Below are 15,428 nucleotides of genomic sequence, written 5' to 3'. Positions count from 1 at the left end.
AACAATATTAGTTACCCCCGCACAGTGGCACAGACGTGCTATAATAAACAACGAATGGTCAATTTCATCACAGCAGAGCATGAATTAACAAGGAGGCAGCTACGACAAAAGAGAGCTCTGCCGTAATCGGCAGCCGACTTCCAGGGACATTGGCGCCGGTGTGCAGCGTTACATTGGAAACAGTGGAATTGAACATCCAGGGACATCACCTGTGTGCAGGGTTACATTGGAAACAGTGGAATCGAACGGTGGTAGAGCATTACTGGTTCCGCACTCTATCAGAAACCAGTGTGCGGAGGCCCTTAGTCTCTTCAATGGAGATGCGCCTCCTCCACATTCGGTATAGTGTGGTAGTAGGGCCGTCAGTCTCTTCAATGGAGATGCGCAGGACTGGACTGGATGAAAAATAGGGCCCGGGCACTTTTGGCTTAAAGGGACCCCTCATAATTAGCAGCGCAGAACTGACACACCGTTGGGCCCCATACTCTTGTGGGCCCCTATTTTCAGAAATGAAAAAATATATATATAAAAAAAATATATATATTGTTTTTTCATTTCTGAAAATAGGGGCCCACGAGGGTGCAGGGCCCACCGGAAAGTGCCCGGTATGCCAGATGGCCAGTCCAGCCCTGGAGCTGCGCCTCCTCCCCATTTGGTATAGTGTGGTAGTAGGCCTGTCAGTCGGTCTCTTCAATGGAGGATCTCCTGCTCCTCCTCCGTCTCGTACGCCTCCTGCTCCTCCTCCTCTCTCCGCAGCAGAGGGAGCTCCATCTCACCGCCTTCCTTGTACGACAGCTGCCTCACCGCATGCACCTTGCCTTCAAGTTCAAGCCAGAACAACATGCATTCAAAATCAGCCAAATGAGTCAATTTATCATATGATAAGTTAATCTGTTTTATGATCTCACATTAATTGTAAGAATATTCTGAATATTCTGAGTAATTATTTAATGAATATTCTGATGCTATGATCCAATCTATTATGATCTAATCTATGATCAAACTTTACTCGTAGCTTTTCTCCTGATTCGTTTGCTGGTAATCTCTTAGCAAGCATTTCCAAGTTGTCAAGTCAGTGTTTTCATGCAAGCTCACCGTACCTTTGTTGTAGTAGGTCTTCAGGCCCACGTGAAGGGAGATTCCCGAAAGGCAGACGACAAAGCCCATCCAGTTGACCAGCGTCATCCGATCTCCCATGATGCGAGCCGCCAGTAACAAGGTGCACACTTCCTGCACGAGACACAGACAGGAGAAGAGGAGGACAATAAGACAGTCATTAGCAAACCGCAGAGTGGACTGAGATTCACTTAGACGGCTGTTACAAGGTGCACTGTGTAGGATAGTAGCCAGATTAGGTATTGCAACTATGCTGCTCATTGAAACTGTGCTACTTATTGCTAAATTTGATATTTGACAAATAATCAAGTAATATTTCCTTATACGACCAAAAGGTTTGGTCGTGCTTCTAAAAATCTAAAAATTCAACAATGGCAGAAGAGAAGTGTATGAAAAGTGCAATTTTCCCAGTCATGAGTACTTAGAATTTGATGGTGATGGTAAGCATTCATGAAAAAGGTAGTTAGGGGACCCCATGTCTCGAGGGCCGTCTTGAGTCTGTGTTAACCGGCGCCCGATATAATTTTAAAGTCATGCCGTTACACTGAGAAATTGTATTTCTATACAAGATTTAAAGTGGGGCAGCAACCTTGAATATCCCTGCGATGGAGAGTGTGAGGCTGGACGTCTTGGAGACCAGCAGGAACTCTGAGAAGCCCAGCCCGAACGCCAGAGCCCCCCCTGTGGCCAGTGTTCCTATGGAGTAGAGCAGGGGACCCAGCTCACTCACACGGAACAGCTTCTCCGAGGTACACAGACTCAGCCCTGAACGCACACGCACACACACGCACACACGTTCCAATATACACACACACACACACACACACACGTTCCAATATACACACACACACACACACGTTCCAATACATACACACACACACACACACACATTCCAATACATACACACACACACACACACACGTTCCAACACAAAGACACACACACAGAGAAATGACACCGAGTTATAGTGTATGCCTGCCAGAAAGAGTGCAGCACAACAACAATCTCAAAACAGCAATTTATGAGGCCTGCTGGAGGTTGTAATGTGTCTATTGCAATGAAGCATTTTATCAATGAAATACAGTTAACATCTACAGTGGATATACATAAATATGAATTTAACTACACACTAAACTAAAATGAAAAAGAAAAATATGGGGAAAAAATGATGGTGAGCAAACCTTCATTGTAAAGGAAGAGAGGGAAGAGTCCCACGAACATGAGAGGCTGCAGGTGGTACATGGTGTCGATGGGGTTCTGAAGACCTGCAAACAGGGAGTCAAGTAGAGTCAAGTCAAGTTGGCTTTATAGTCAATTTCTTCACATGCACTGGGGCCTATACTAAGAAACTGATTCAGGAGTAAACCAGGTTAAGGAAAATCACCTAATAGAAGAGCCTGGAGTCCTTATTTTCTAAAGAAAATGAGGACTTCAGGCTCTTCTATTAGATGATTTACCTCTTAACTTAACCTGGTTTACTACTGAACCACCTTGTTAGTACACCTCTCTGGTCATAAAAAGAATTGAAATAATGTTTCTTAGTTTCCCATGCAGACATAGGCATACACAATAAGACATATAGACATTAAAGTGCAAGACTGAAATAGAGGGAACATACAGAATATCAAAAAAGGACAGGAACACACACACCTGTGTGTGTGTGTGTGTGTGTGTGTGTGTGTGTGTGTGTGTGTGTGTGTGTGTGTGTGTGTGTGTGTGTGTGTGTGTGTGTGTGTGTGTGTGTGTGTGTGTGTGTGTGTGTGAAGGTAACAACCTGCATGAATGCTAGCATGCTTTTCAGAGTCACTGAGCGAACAGTCCTCATGCATGATTAACACAGCGTGTGGCGTTCCTCATTCCTTATGGGCCCTTTTCTTGCATTGCTCAATTAAACCCCCCCACGTTGCCTAATTACATCAATCCCCCCTTTTTAAGTCCTTCATTCATTTTGACTGTGAGCTATAATGCTTATTTCAGCCCCAGAGGCCAGAGATTTCTCTCCTCCTCCTCACACAGACACAGACACAGACACAGACACACACACACACACACACACACACACACACACACACACAGACACACAGACACACAGACACACAGACACACAGACACACACACACACACACACACAGACACAGACACAGACACAGACACACACACACACACACACACACACACACACACACAGCCTGCAACTACTGCATGATTTAAGAAAATTACTTTTGCGACACGTGGAACGGGACAGGAAAACTACTTAGTGTGGCTTTAAGGTCCTTCAAACTGGTTCTGCCAGTTAAGAGCGAAGAAAATGGCCTTTGGCATACCTTTGTTCAACAGCACTATTTTCTGTAAGTCCAGGTAGAACAAGGCAATGCAAATAAAGTGCATTGTTTTCTTTTACAGTTTCTCTCTTTATCCCTGGCCCTCTCCCTCTGTACACACATGCAGACAACAGGGAATGTGTGGCATCATGTCATGTGAGTTACGAGGCTACAAATCCAGCTCTGCTTTCAGCTTTCACCTGTGTTACACTGCAGCGGCTGGATACATCCAATGTGTGTGTGTGTGTGTGTGTGTGTGTGTGTGTGTGTGTGTGTGTGTGTGTGTGTGTGTGTGTGTGTGTGTGTGTGTGTATTGTACATATGTGACTGAGGTAGTGACCAACCTCTGCTTTCTACATGAGGACCTGTGTGTGTGTGTTACTAACCCAGCTCTGCTTTTCTGCGTGAGGACCTTTGTGTGTGTGTGTGTGTGTGTGTGTGTGTGTGTGTGTGTGTGTGTGTGTGTGTGTGTGTGTGTGTGTGTGTGTGTGTGTGTGTGTGTGTGTGTGTGACTAACCTAGCTCTGCTTTCTGCATGAGGGCCTGTGTGTGTGTGTGTGTGTGTGTGTGTGTGTGTGTGTGTGTGTGTGTGTGTGTGTGTGTGTGTGTGTGTGTGTGTGTGTGTGTGCGCGCGTTACTGACCTAGCTCTGCTTTCTGCATGAGGGCCTGTGTGTGTCTGTCTGTCTGTCTGTCTGTCTGTCTGTCTGTCTGCCTGTGTGCGTGCGTGCCTGTGTGTGTGTGTGTGTGTGTGTGTACTGACCTAGCTCTGCTTTCTGCATGAGTACTTGTGTTAGTGTCCACCTGATGCCACCTATAAAGGATGCCAGCAGCACCATGATGAAGCCCTCCAGGTTGAACTGCGTCGACTCGTACGTGAACATGAACAGACCCCCGGAGATGAGCAGGACCACAACGATGAGAAATGGATTCTGGAGAGATTAATAAACAACAGGGAAATGTCAAAGGGTCAGTCACGTTTTCAGCTGTAGCACCCATCAGGGCGGCGCAACGGCAGCCAGTTCCAATATTATATGGATTTTTTTTCTTCTTCGCTTGTTTTTAGGGAACTATCTAAGAAGCCTATTCATTGCAGCATATCAACCACCAATTACTAATTCATGTATGGGCATAAGATGATGTTGCGCCACCTGACGTCTGAGCCCCAAAAATAATGTCTTTGACCCTTATAAGCTGTACATGTCTGTGGAAAACTCTAATTCATTCAGGCTGTAGGTATGTGCATCCGAGCTGCTTCCTTCATAATGTCTAGGGTAAACAGAACCTATAAACTGGTGCTGATGAATCAGTATGAAATAGAATGTGTTTTAGAAACACCACCAAACATTGAAAGTGAGACAGGGATGTACAGCGAAGAAATACTGCCTTCACACATTTCCTCTCAATATTGCCCAGTCATCCGTATGACTGTTACGTAACCTGAGAGCAAAGTGCCAATGTCTTGTTACAACAATATACACAGACAGACATATACACGTTAGTGTGTAAACATAGAGACATTTTTAAAGCCTAGTAAAACAGGTTTGATTTGTTTCAGTGTTCGACTGCGTTTCCCCTCGGTTATTATTTTGTTTTTACTTGTTACAGTTGGAATGGTTTAGATGTTACAGTCTTACTCCTTTGTAGAGTTTGCTTTGGCAGGAGACCGGTGCATATTTGCCTAACACACCTAAATTGGCAAGCCACAACACCACCACATTTTATAAGCATATGCCCATAACGAGAGGCCTGTATGTCAAGACATAGTGTAGTGAGCTTGGGGGTATTACGGGAACATGGTTAGACCTGGTAAACCTGGATGAGTTAACCTACAGGAAGTGGTAAACATGTTAATAGATAGCCCACGTGTGTCAATTAGTTAAGAAAATGAGGCCTCCAGGCTCTTCTATTAGATGATTTACCACTACCTCACGGTTCATTTAACCTGGTTTACTACTGTGTCAGGTTCTTGGAAAACGCCCCTGGCTTTTGAGACAGGAAGCTTTAATATTCAGACAGGAGGTAGGAAATGCATCTTACCGGCTCCTCGAGTTTAAACACGAGGGAGAAGAGGAGGATGAAGAGGACAGCTGTGGACTTGGTCATGGTGTACCTGACAAAACAGACCGCCAAAAATATGTCTATACGTACTAGTAAAAACAAAAAGTCAACAGGTTTGTGGAACAGCATGCTATCATAAACAGATAATAACATGAAAAACACAAGAGAAAGAATCATAGGTTGTCGTCACACCTGGTCCCTTTCAGCCATTTAAGTGAACTCAGACCTGTGACTCAGCATTTTCTGTCTATATGTGAACACTCCAAAGTTTACCCAGACCCCTCTGATGTGAGCCATACTAAGTCATTTATTGACGTGGTATCAGTATGGTTCGACAAATCACACTTGTGACTAGGTGTAATCACTTAAATAGAGCTAGAGGACCGGTTCACTATTTGGTCCACTTAAAGAAGACCGAGTTTGGTTCACTTTAAGGGGAGGGGACTAGGTGTGAAAGTACCCTTACTTACAGGCTGATGGTGATGAAGAGGAAGCTCCAGTTGGACAGGCCGATGTCCAGGACCGTTGCCAAGGCTGCGGACGAGAGCAGCAGGGAATGTAAACAACAGTGTTATCAGGGAGCCACTGGCTTCTTAACAAGATCAGATGCAACAAACATGTGCCTGTGCATACAAGTGGCATCAGGTTGTAAGATTGCTTTAACATACTTAAAATCTGACTTAGAGCAACACTAGCTTGACTACATACAGTACATCTCGCTGAATAAGTCCTCTGTGCTCTTTCATTGAAACTGCTACAAGTACAAGGATTTAAGAAAGCCATTCAAGGTTAGATTTCTGGTATACTTTGCACTTTGTGAGCTAAAAGCAATCGCTGATAAGATCAAACTTAACAGTGCAGTTCAACCCAAAGCTGACAAAACAGTGAAACTGTATGGACTTTGAATCCATGCAAAGGCAGTAAGAGAGAGATCAGTCCAATCATTTCTATTAGACTTTTCCTACAGTTCCCTTTTTGTGTTCCTGCCTGGTAAGCACTTTTATACAATTCTGCTTTAGTTCCTTTAATCACCTGGTGGCCTAATATGCTGATTGTAGTGTGTGTGTGTGTGTGTGTGTGTGTGTGTGTGTGTGTGTGTGTGTGTGTGTGTGTGTGTGTGTGTGTGTGTGTGTGTGTGTGTGTGTGAGAGAGAGAGCTTACCGGTTGGTGCCACTTTGTAGAGGTAGTCCGACCAACTCAGCATAACTCTCGGTTTGCCGGAGAAGCATTGCAAGGCAGAGCGGGTGAAGGCAGACAGACAGAAGATTATGGTCAGGTGTACCAGGGTCATGAAGAGTGGAAAGTGGAAATCCTAAGAAACGGGAAGTGAGTGGCACACAACACAAGGTACAGATTTGAAGCAGGGTGACCCAAGCTAGGTTAAAGCCAACCGCGGCTCTGATCTTACATGGGTGATGATTCGATGTATAGGCTACTATGCAATTACACTGAGGTACATTATTGTACATGTGCAGTTATAATTTAATAAATTAAACTATACTCTCTATAATTTAAGAAGTAGCTCTAGTTGCAAAGTACTACAGACTTGACAAAGTGAGTAATGTTCCCAGCCTTACCTTCATGAGCCATTTGTTGTAGAAGGTGATGCCGATTGAGAAGACATAGTAGAAGAGCACCAATCCCACAGTGCGCACAGCACGGCACAGGAACTGTACAGGGCACGCCATGGTGGCCCACGCTCCACTGGGGTGCTGTGCTAGGGCCCTCTCTTGGAAGAGGGCCTTCACTCAACAGGTATCATAGCCTCCGATTCCTTCGCTACTGCTGCTCCGTGATCGCACCTTAGGAAAAGGACAGCCACGTCAACCCAAACAGACAGCACTTAAAGGGGAGATAACTCTCTCAGCGATAAGGCATGGTAATCTCATTTTTGCGTTGTCAGAGTTGGGCAATGTGCATGTCCCTACCTGCTCTACGCAGCCACACACACACGCTTGAAAGTAACAGCGATTGGAAAATAAACTGCACACAACTAGTGCTACGTGTTTTTTCCGCAGGCAACGACATAAAACTGCATGGAATTCTATCAAATCACCCGAGTAGTTCAGGTGGTTGATGTGGCATCACTGGTGGTAAACGTGGTTAAATCCAATGCATTGTCTTGTCTGCAAAGTGCTGGCAGTGCCACGCACGTCTCACAGTGCAACCACTACCAACACAAGCGTCTCACACTTTGTGTGGCATTTTTTTCTGTAATTCAATTACAGGGCAGCATCAATGGCAAAGGATTTTAATAAATTGACACATCCCTGCTGCCAGGTCAACTTGCCAGCTGACAGGGTGCATTGTCCGGACACACTGGAAGGCAATCGCGTTGCCAGATCGATGAAGTGACAATATGTTAATAAACCATTGTGTCGACTTTGAATCGTAGAGCATTACTATCTGATAGCTACAATAAACTCGAAAAAGATAAACGGGTTTCAGTTGAAATCCAGTGGTGGTAATAACGAAGCGGTCTGGCTTTGACCGCACTTCTCTGACGTGTTATGAGAGATAACGACAGCTAGCAGTGTTAGCTACAAAATCATTACGTGAACTGCAGCTTGTGAGAAAAAAAAGACTCACGAGCCACTTTAACAGCGTCTGTTAAATACATTGATGGGATCGGTTACCTTACCAGAGGAAAGAGAACAGTGGAAAACGTTTAGGATAATATTTCAGCGCAGCAAGAGGGCTGGTGTTCTTACCTTAAAACTTGCTCGCCACATCCGTACTCCCATCCTGTAGGTGGCGATGGAGATCATGAGTAGAACTGATCCTGTGCGAAACCACAGAGATTGATCCGGATATGACGTTTTGTTTTCTACTGGAGCGATTCTCGGCGCAGTGTGCAGTCCTTTGCGAAGAGGTATTTTAAGTTAATACAAAGATGTAATGTTACAACTTAACCATTCGACTGATCATTTGAACCTTCGGTCTCCATTTAATACTTGTGCTTGTTTTTAGTGATCAGCAAGTTACCACAGACGTGTAGAATGGCAGAAGAGGAGGACGACCCTACCTTCGATGAAGAATTCGACGATTCGGGCAACGGTGCTGAAGCAGGTCATGGCAAGAGAAAAAGGCTGTTCTCCAAGGAGCTACGGTGCATGATGTACGGCTTTGGAGACGACCAGAATCCATATACCGAATCGGTGGATATTCTCGAGGACCTTGTGATCGAGTTCATCACTGAAATGACACACAAAGCCATGTCCATCGGACGCCAGGGCCGTGTCCAGGTTGAAGACATTGTTTTTCTCATTCGCAAGGACCCCAGAAAGTTCGCCAGAGTCAAGGATCTTCTGACTATGAACGAAGAGCTGAAGAGGGCCCGTAAAGCTTTCGATGAGGCCAATTATGGCTCTTAATGACCTGCTCATGTCGGCGATGCAACCACCTGGTGGTGTCTGTTGTTTTTATCCACCTGGCCTCCAGTCATGCCACAACCCCCCTGATTGACATGTAGCAGTGATCTCTTTATTGGCTACTGACATGGAATTCTACTGTTTTCATTGCCATTATCAACGGACTTATTTTTTGTCAAGGAAGCTTGTTACCACTAACAACAAGCTTGAACCATGTTTTTTTTATTTGTAGTAAAAATAAAGTAGAATCAACTCTTTATGTCAGTTCTTCTTTTTGTTAAAATGTGGGCCTACTTCCTCTTGTTTCAGAGGAAACAGAATAGTCTACTACCCCCTGGCTGTATTCCTAGAAGGTGATTTAGTAGCAAACCAAAATAACCTAGAGATGGTAAAAAGAGGGTGGGGTTCTTAAAGGTGCACTTTGTAATACTTCTCCACGGTCCGCTATTTTGATCTTTCAGAAACAGACATTTTTAGCTGCAAACCTTACTGTACTTTGGTCATACTAGTAAATAAATATTTGTTTATTCATTTGTAAGTACTCATGAAAAGATACAATTTGGCAATAGGCAGCACAGTTTCAATGGGCAGCATAGTTGCAATAACTATTCTGGTCACCATCCTACACAGTGCACCTTTAAATGTTACTGGTAAATAGCACCAGCAGGCGATCCATTAGTAGATTTGCCACTTCCTATTGGCTCACTGCCTGGGTTATCACTCAATCCTGTTCTTGCAATAAACCAAAGATGTATATAGGAGTAGAAGTACTGTTATGGATGTAATTACAACACTAGTAGTATGGATATATAGTTGTAACTATTTAACATCATGCTACTAGTACTGTAATTATATACAGTATGTAACAGTAGTTCTACTTAAGATCCTACACCTTTCAGCTTATAGCCTACACCTATCACCTATCACTTAATCCAGTGCTTTCAATACATCCTGTCTGACTCGAAGTCATGGTAAAAGAAGGTATGAATGACTTCAATTTGAACCATGCATGAATGCATGCCAATCAATGCATGCATCTTACAACTTGGAAGGTGACAGATCATAAACAGTGGAGTAGGATGCACATATTGATGTATTTTTAATCTATGCACACAATTGCATTGTTGAGTTCAACCTGACAATCTTGGTGTAGCAGTTTTCTATGTGCTAATCTACAGGGTTATAGAAACAATTAAAAGCCATGTGATGCACTGTTATGAGAACTTGCTTTTGCAAGAAATCTGATGAAAATGAAGTGTGATATTCAGACAGTGAACTAAATGATCACAAAAGCCATGACGCCACTTGAGATCAATGAAACTTTTGGAGAGAAAAAAGAAAAAAAAATATAGCATGTTTATTAATGTTCCTCAAACAAAACCATACAACCATCAAACATTAGACCAACTAAACATGTGAATGGTTTATTTTTATTTATTTTGTTACCATCAAGCATTTATGTGTTACGACGAAATCGGTGTGGCTGGCATTGGTCTAAGCAGCGATAGCTTGCTGCAGGATCTAGACTATGTCATCTAGAACTAAATGCCCGGCAGTGTTAAGGGCATTTATTTGTAGTTTTCGATGGCGTACGCTCCTGATGTCATGAGCGCTGTCCCCGTGAGGGGGGCTGTCACAACCTTGGGCTCCTCGGGCGGTTGAACATGCGGATCACATCAAAAGCAACTTCATTAACTCTTGTGTCACATTAAAACCGTGACCCCCGGAGTGTTTGCTTAGCCCCATCCGGGTGTCAGTCTTGTCTGTTGAGGCCTAGCTGTGTCAAGATGGGAGAGGAAGGAGGCAGTGGGCTTGGGCGTAAGGGCATGAGAAAAAAAAGGCATGAGTTTGGGTACGGCAGGGGGGGTAATGGGGAAGAGGAATGTCCGTGAGTTTATTATTTACTGCACGTTCTCCATCATCTTGAGGAATTCTGTGGTGAAAGGAAAGAGACGACAATAATCATATCAGATTGTCAAAGTGGATGGGTTGCATGTAGGCCTATGCACAATACATGTATGTGAAACTTGGCTTGATCATATGGTGTTGACATAACAATAAGTAAATAACTATAAGAAAATGATAGTAATTACCATCAAAGTCCAGCATGCCATCATTGTTTTTGTCACCATCCCTGAGCAGCTCATCAATCTCCTCTTCTGACACCTGCTCGCCAGTGCTGCGGATGATGGCAGCGAACTCCTCCCTGTCGATGTAACCGTCACCGTTGCTGAAGAGAGAGAGAGAGAGACAACCAGTGTTAAGAAACAAGAGTCAGCTTCTGACAAAAAATAACAAGGCCACACACATAGTTTACATTACTGTCGAATAATGTTTATACTCCAGTTAGTCAGTTGTGGGTGACACATACTTGTCGAAGACACGGAAGCACTCTGCCAACTCTTCCTCAGATTTGCCAGCCTGATCCTCTTTAAGCAGTCTCACCATCATGACCAAGAACTCCTCGAAGTCGATGGAACCGCTGCCTGACGGGTCATACACAAACACAAACACAAACATCAACCCATGACTAAGACCAACAGTGTAGGCCTGACTAGGGCCTCTACATGAGGGCCTAACCCTTTCAATGGGTAATAATTCCACTCATGAACGTAAACAGTTAATCCGTCATATTCTCACCGTCCTCATCGACCTCCTCAATGATTTCTTCCAACTCCTCTCTGCTTGGGTTCTGGCCCAACATCCTCATGACCTGACCCAACTCCTTGGTGCTGATATCACCGCCACCATCGCTGTCGAACATGTCGAAGGCAGCCTTGAACTCTACAGACACGGAGCAACAAAGTCCCGTCAAAAACATAACTTTCACCACACATTTAAACTGGCAACACGGTTGATAAAGATTGTTTTGTTTTTTGCCAAACACTTACCGGCCAGCATCTCCTCGCTCAGGTATGAGCGGGCCTCTTGTTGTGCGTCAGTCTGCAAATTGACATTGGAGTGTTATAATTGTTCTTTGGGTACATTATGAACAGCAAACCTACACACACTATAGGCCTACACAAATTAGGTTCAATATGTTTTTATATTATAATTTTGTATTTGCATTGCTCTAAATTAACACCAGCCAACCGGCCAGATGCTGGTGAAATTTCAGTTTGGCTGGTAGAAAATTCCAACTAAGCCACGTTGACGCATCAGTGAGTCTGGCTAGTAACATCCACTAGCCATTTTGGCTGGTGATGAAAAAAAGTTAATTTAGAGCCCTGATTAGGCTATTAGCATAATGCATTTCGCTCATGCTAGCCCCCCTAGCGCTGGATGCCATGTTAACCATCGACATCCGACACCTGCCGGATTTTAACGTGCCTATTTTAAGGCGCGTCAAATGAGCGCTTCGGCCTGTGACTGTACATGGCAATTCCGAAATACAATCCTTGGAATGTATCTCCTAAGCAAGTAATCCACATAGGCTACAAAAATGGCTCTGCCAAATGGCCATGTAGGTAAGAACAAGAGTTACAATTAACTCTTTAATGTGGCCCTTGCTCCCTAAGTAGCCAGCCTCTCCAAGCGCCAAAGTATTTGTGCCATATTATACTAATTATTCTATAGCCATTAACTAATTGACTAGACCATGTAAATGGCAATCCATTAATAATTTAGCTCTATGCCTAATGTGCCACTGTATGCCAACAAATCTGATCAGAATATGCACCATATTATGCCGAGAGATAAATGTAAGTACTGAAATAAATCTGAATAATGTGCCATTTCCAAGAGAGAAATAGCTAAATCAATTCAGCATCAGTTGAATAACTTCTCTGGGCAATTATCCATCTTGTTACCTGCCCAGGCATGTAGCATACTGCTAAGATTAATTCTAAGGGTTCAACAGTTGTTTATTTCTATCCTAACCATTCCTTATAATATGCAGCATTCATGCAATTTGTCATGCTTTTACAAACAAAACTGTGACTGGGTGGTTTGCCTACTTACCATGATTAGGCTTGTGGATTAGTTATCCCCCTTAATAATATCCACGAAATAAGCCCAAAGGAGTGGTCAATCCGAGTGCACCTCAACAGAAAGACTAGACATCAAGTGACAGTTCAGACCCACTTAAAACCGAGCACTTAAGACACGCCCCCTGGCGTACCCAGGACTCCCAATATAGAATCTTGAACTTTTAGGGTTCTTGTGTGCCCCAAGCCAATCGAAATTTTGAGTGTACAACAGTGGGCTACTACAATGAATCTAGACCAAACTATATTTTGGAGGAAACATTGTCAGTGCCAAATATTTCACAAGGGACAAACATAGGGGAAAAAAGAGATTTTTGGCATTATGATAAACTGTAGGCAAGTATGTGTTTTTTTTAGCTTCTGATTGTTTTTATTTATTTATCTATGTTATCTGAATGAAAAGTCTCCTTTACTAGTCATATCAGGCCAAGTGCATTTAAAAATAAAGGAAATAGAGTTGTGACCCCTGTGCCATGTTTGTATAATATGTAGCATGCCATATTTGAAAGTGTGTCATGAGAACCACCAGTGCATTTATCATATTTCTTGTGAGAGCGCAACAGATAAATCTAACAGATAACAGATACATTTGGGTAAGGATTACTACTGCAGTTGTAGATTCCTGAATGCAAATCGACATTGTCTTGTCTCATTTGCAATGGCGTTATAATAGCGTTGCGAATCCTGTGAGTAGTAGGCCTATACGCTCGGCTCTAGGGCCTGGGTAGTTATCTTGGGACTTCTCAGGGGCAGGGCCACTGATAGCTTTGGCAGGGCCCAGGACAAAGTCATCTGAAAGGGCATCCCCACCCAATACATTCAATGTAATGAGGACCCAATGTTGGGCCCCCTATCTCCCAGGGCCCGGGACAACAGACCCCTTTGTCCCTCATTGTCCGTGTCCCTGCTGTTGGGTAAAGTGAAACCTTAGATGCCAAGGGGAAAAAGTGCAGTGGTGCAGAATCTCTACCGCGCCCTGAATAGCAAATCATTGAAGACTAAAAGTGGCACAAAGTAGGGGCCCCCCTCCCACTAAAAAACACACATACAACAAGCAAACCAGGTAATTTGCCCACAGTATACGGGCGTCAGAATTGGCCCTCCATGTATGGAAGTTGTTTCCTGAACCGGGGCAGAAAGGCGGGCTGAGCCTGAGACACATTCGTTAGGGGTTCAGGCAATATCGACTGGGACATCGCCATGGGGGGAGGGCATTGGGCCCTATATACTTTGAGGTTTGAAGGAGTATGTTTGTACAGGGAGAATTTGGTTGATGATGGTGAGCGCTACAGAAGGCACCGTGATGGTATTCATAACACTTTTAGAGGCGCCACTCAGGGGATGGTCCAGAGTCCAGATTCAATTATCTGCCTCTTCAAGCGTTGACCTAGCATTCCAGTCTTGGGACGTGGAATGGTCATTTGCAACAGAGGTGACTTACTGCATGGTGATTGAACCTTTCCCTGGGACGCTAAAAAGACCTACGTATCAGAGGATGAAGTGGCCTGAAGCAACGTGAGAAGATCTGCAATGAGTCAATGAGAGATTAGTTTTTTGTTTTTTTTCTCGGCCCCTTGTGTTTTTGTGGATGACATTTTCCTATGTTATGAAAGACACTGATGATTCGCATCCTGTTGGGTTAGGAATGGTTTGATGGTGTTGGTTGATGGGTTTTTTTCTAAGGTGACTGTTTGCTTGACTGTCTAGCAGTTATTCCAAGACAAAGTGATGTAAACACCCAATGCATATAACACAGCCGTGTGCATGAGGTAAGTATGGTGGTGATGACAATATGTATATGGAATATGCATTTTTATATGGAGGTCTCATCGACATCGAAAACAACGAAGCTGTGAGGCACACGTTTGTTTTGTCATGCCTAAGGACTGCCACACGGATGGCAAATACTTTCTTGTGGGGAGAGAAGAAAGCTCGTGATGCGGAAATATGATCTGTGGCCCAAAGCAGTGTCAAGGATAAGGGTGGGGGTGGGCAGGGACGCCGACAGGATGGGGGGTGAGGTAGGGGTTGGTTGGCAAAGGGGTCAGTTGTCCCAGGCCCAGGGATACAGGGAGGGGGCCCAGGATTGGACCCTCACTACATGCATTGTGTGGGGGGCCCTTTCATATGACTTTGTCCTGGGCCCGAACAAATCTTTCAGTGGCCCCGTGGTGGGGGTGGTGGCATAACTAGTCTGGCGTTAAGACGAGTGAAGTCTCTTCTGCACACTTGTAGTTGGCCGTCATGGAGAGTGACGTTAGAGGGCAGTGGTGTTGTCTACGCAGAACGCGGGTATACAGAGTATACCCACTTCTAAAGTTCAGGGATTTCAGTTTACCCACTTAAAATGGATTGATCCATTGTTTTGAATAGCACAAATATATACAGTATACCCACTTCAAGAAAATCTCAAATTTACAGTATACCCACCAAATAAAAAGTAGACTACACCACTGTTAGAGAGCACCCGTGGCATAGCGCTTAGGGAGGTGGATTTAACATCAGAGGGTTGCGGGTTCAAATCCCGCCCTTATGGGGTGGCTGGCTATCCATGGCTGAAGTGCCCACCTAATCCC

General features: G+C 44.2%; 3 protein-coding genes across 4 annotated transcripts; 1 reads left to right on the top strand and 2 right to left on the bottom strand.

Moving 5' to 3' along the window:
- Positions 1-543: 543 nt before the first annotated feature.
- slc35c2 (solute carrier family 35 member C2) lies at positions 544-8,240 on the bottom strand. 2 transcript variants are annotated; one of them, XM_063207962.1, is made up of 10 exons: positions 8,207-8,240; positions 7,073-7,297; positions 6,657-6,807; positions 5,966-6,029; positions 5,475-5,547; positions 4,198-4,366; positions 2,298-2,381; positions 1,706-1,881; positions 1,101-1,230; positions 544-818 (listed from the first exon to the last, which is right to left on the bottom strand). In XM_063207962.1, the coding sequence occupies exons 2-10, from the start codon at positions 7,181-7,183 to the stop codon at positions 691-693; spliced, it is 1,086 nt and encodes a 361-aa protein (XP_063064032.1). In that variant the 5' UTR covers positions 7,184-7,297; positions 8,207-8,240; the 3' UTR covers positions 544-690. The 2 variants fall into 2 exon arrangements, with proteins under 2 accessions (XP_063064032.1, XP_063064033.1); XM_063207963.1 differs by lacking the exon at positions 8,207-8,240 and adding an exon at positions 8,137-8,159.
- A 16-nt stretch (positions 8,241-8,256) lies between these two features.
- Positions 8,257-9,125, top strand: taf13 (TATA-box binding protein associated factor 13). The gene is made up of 2 exons (XM_063207965.1): positions 8,257-8,367; positions 8,466-9,125. The coding sequence occupies exon 2, from the start codon at positions 8,495-8,497 to the stop codon at positions 8,867-8,869; it is 375 nt and encodes a 124-aa protein (XP_063064035.1). The 5' UTR covers positions 8,257-8,367; positions 8,466-8,494; the 3' UTR covers positions 8,870-9,125.
- A 1,078-nt stretch (positions 9,126-10,203) lies between these two features.
- Positions 10,204-12,937, bottom strand: LOC134456564 (troponin C, skeletal muscle-like). Its single transcript, XM_063207964.1, has 6 exons — positions 12,827-12,937; positions 11,758-11,809; positions 11,507-11,650; positions 11,238-11,352; positions 10,960-11,096; positions 10,204-10,799 (listed from the first exon to the last, which is right to left on the bottom strand). Exons 1-6 carry the CDS (start codon positions 12,827-12,829, stop codon positions 10,768-10,770), a joined length of 483 nt encoding a protein of 160 aa, XP_063064034.1. The 5' UTR covers positions 12,830-12,937; the 3' UTR covers positions 10,204-10,767.
- Between the last annotated feature and the right edge of the window lie 2,491 nt (positions 12,938-15,428).

This window comes from Engraulis encrasicolus, chromosome 10 (assembly GCF_034702125.1).
Source record: "Engraulis encrasicolus isolate BLACKSEA-1 chromosome 10, IST_EnEncr_1.0, whole genome shotgun sequence".
NCBI lineage: Eukaryota > Metazoa > Chordata > Actinopteri > Clupeiformes > Engraulidae > Engraulis > Engraulis encrasicolus.
Note: the sequence above shows the minus strand (reverse complement) of the source record. Positions and strands in the feature narration are given on the sequence as shown.

Bases quoted from the DNA above. Each gene is read 5' to 3' on its own strand.
- LOC134456564 (XM_063207964.1), bottom strand. The intron at 11,651-11,757 runs GTAAGTGTTTGG...CCGTGTCTGTAG, and splicing joins GAGCGAGGAGATGCTGGCCG to AGTTCAAGGCTGCCTTCGAC. The intron at 11,097-11,237 runs GTATGTGTCACC...CTCTCTCTTCAG, and splicing joins TGCTTCCGTGTCTTCGACAA to CAACGGTGACGGTTACATCG.
- slc35c2 (XM_063207962.1), bottom strand. From the start codon at position 7,183: ATGGCGTGCCCTGTACAGTTCCTGTGCCGTGCTGTGCGCACTGTGGGA. The intron at 4,367-5,474 runs GTAAGATGCATT...TAATCTCTCCAG, and splicing joins TGTTTAAACTCGAGGAGCCG to AATCCATTTCTCATCGTTGT. The intron at 819-1,100 runs GTACGGTGAGCT...TTGAACTTGAAG, and splicing joins GAAGACCTACTACAACAAAG to GCAAGGTGCATGCGGTGAGG.
- taf13 (XM_063207965.1), top strand. From the start codon at position 8,495: ATGGCAGAAGAGGAGGACGACCCTACCTTCGATGAAGAATTCGACGAT.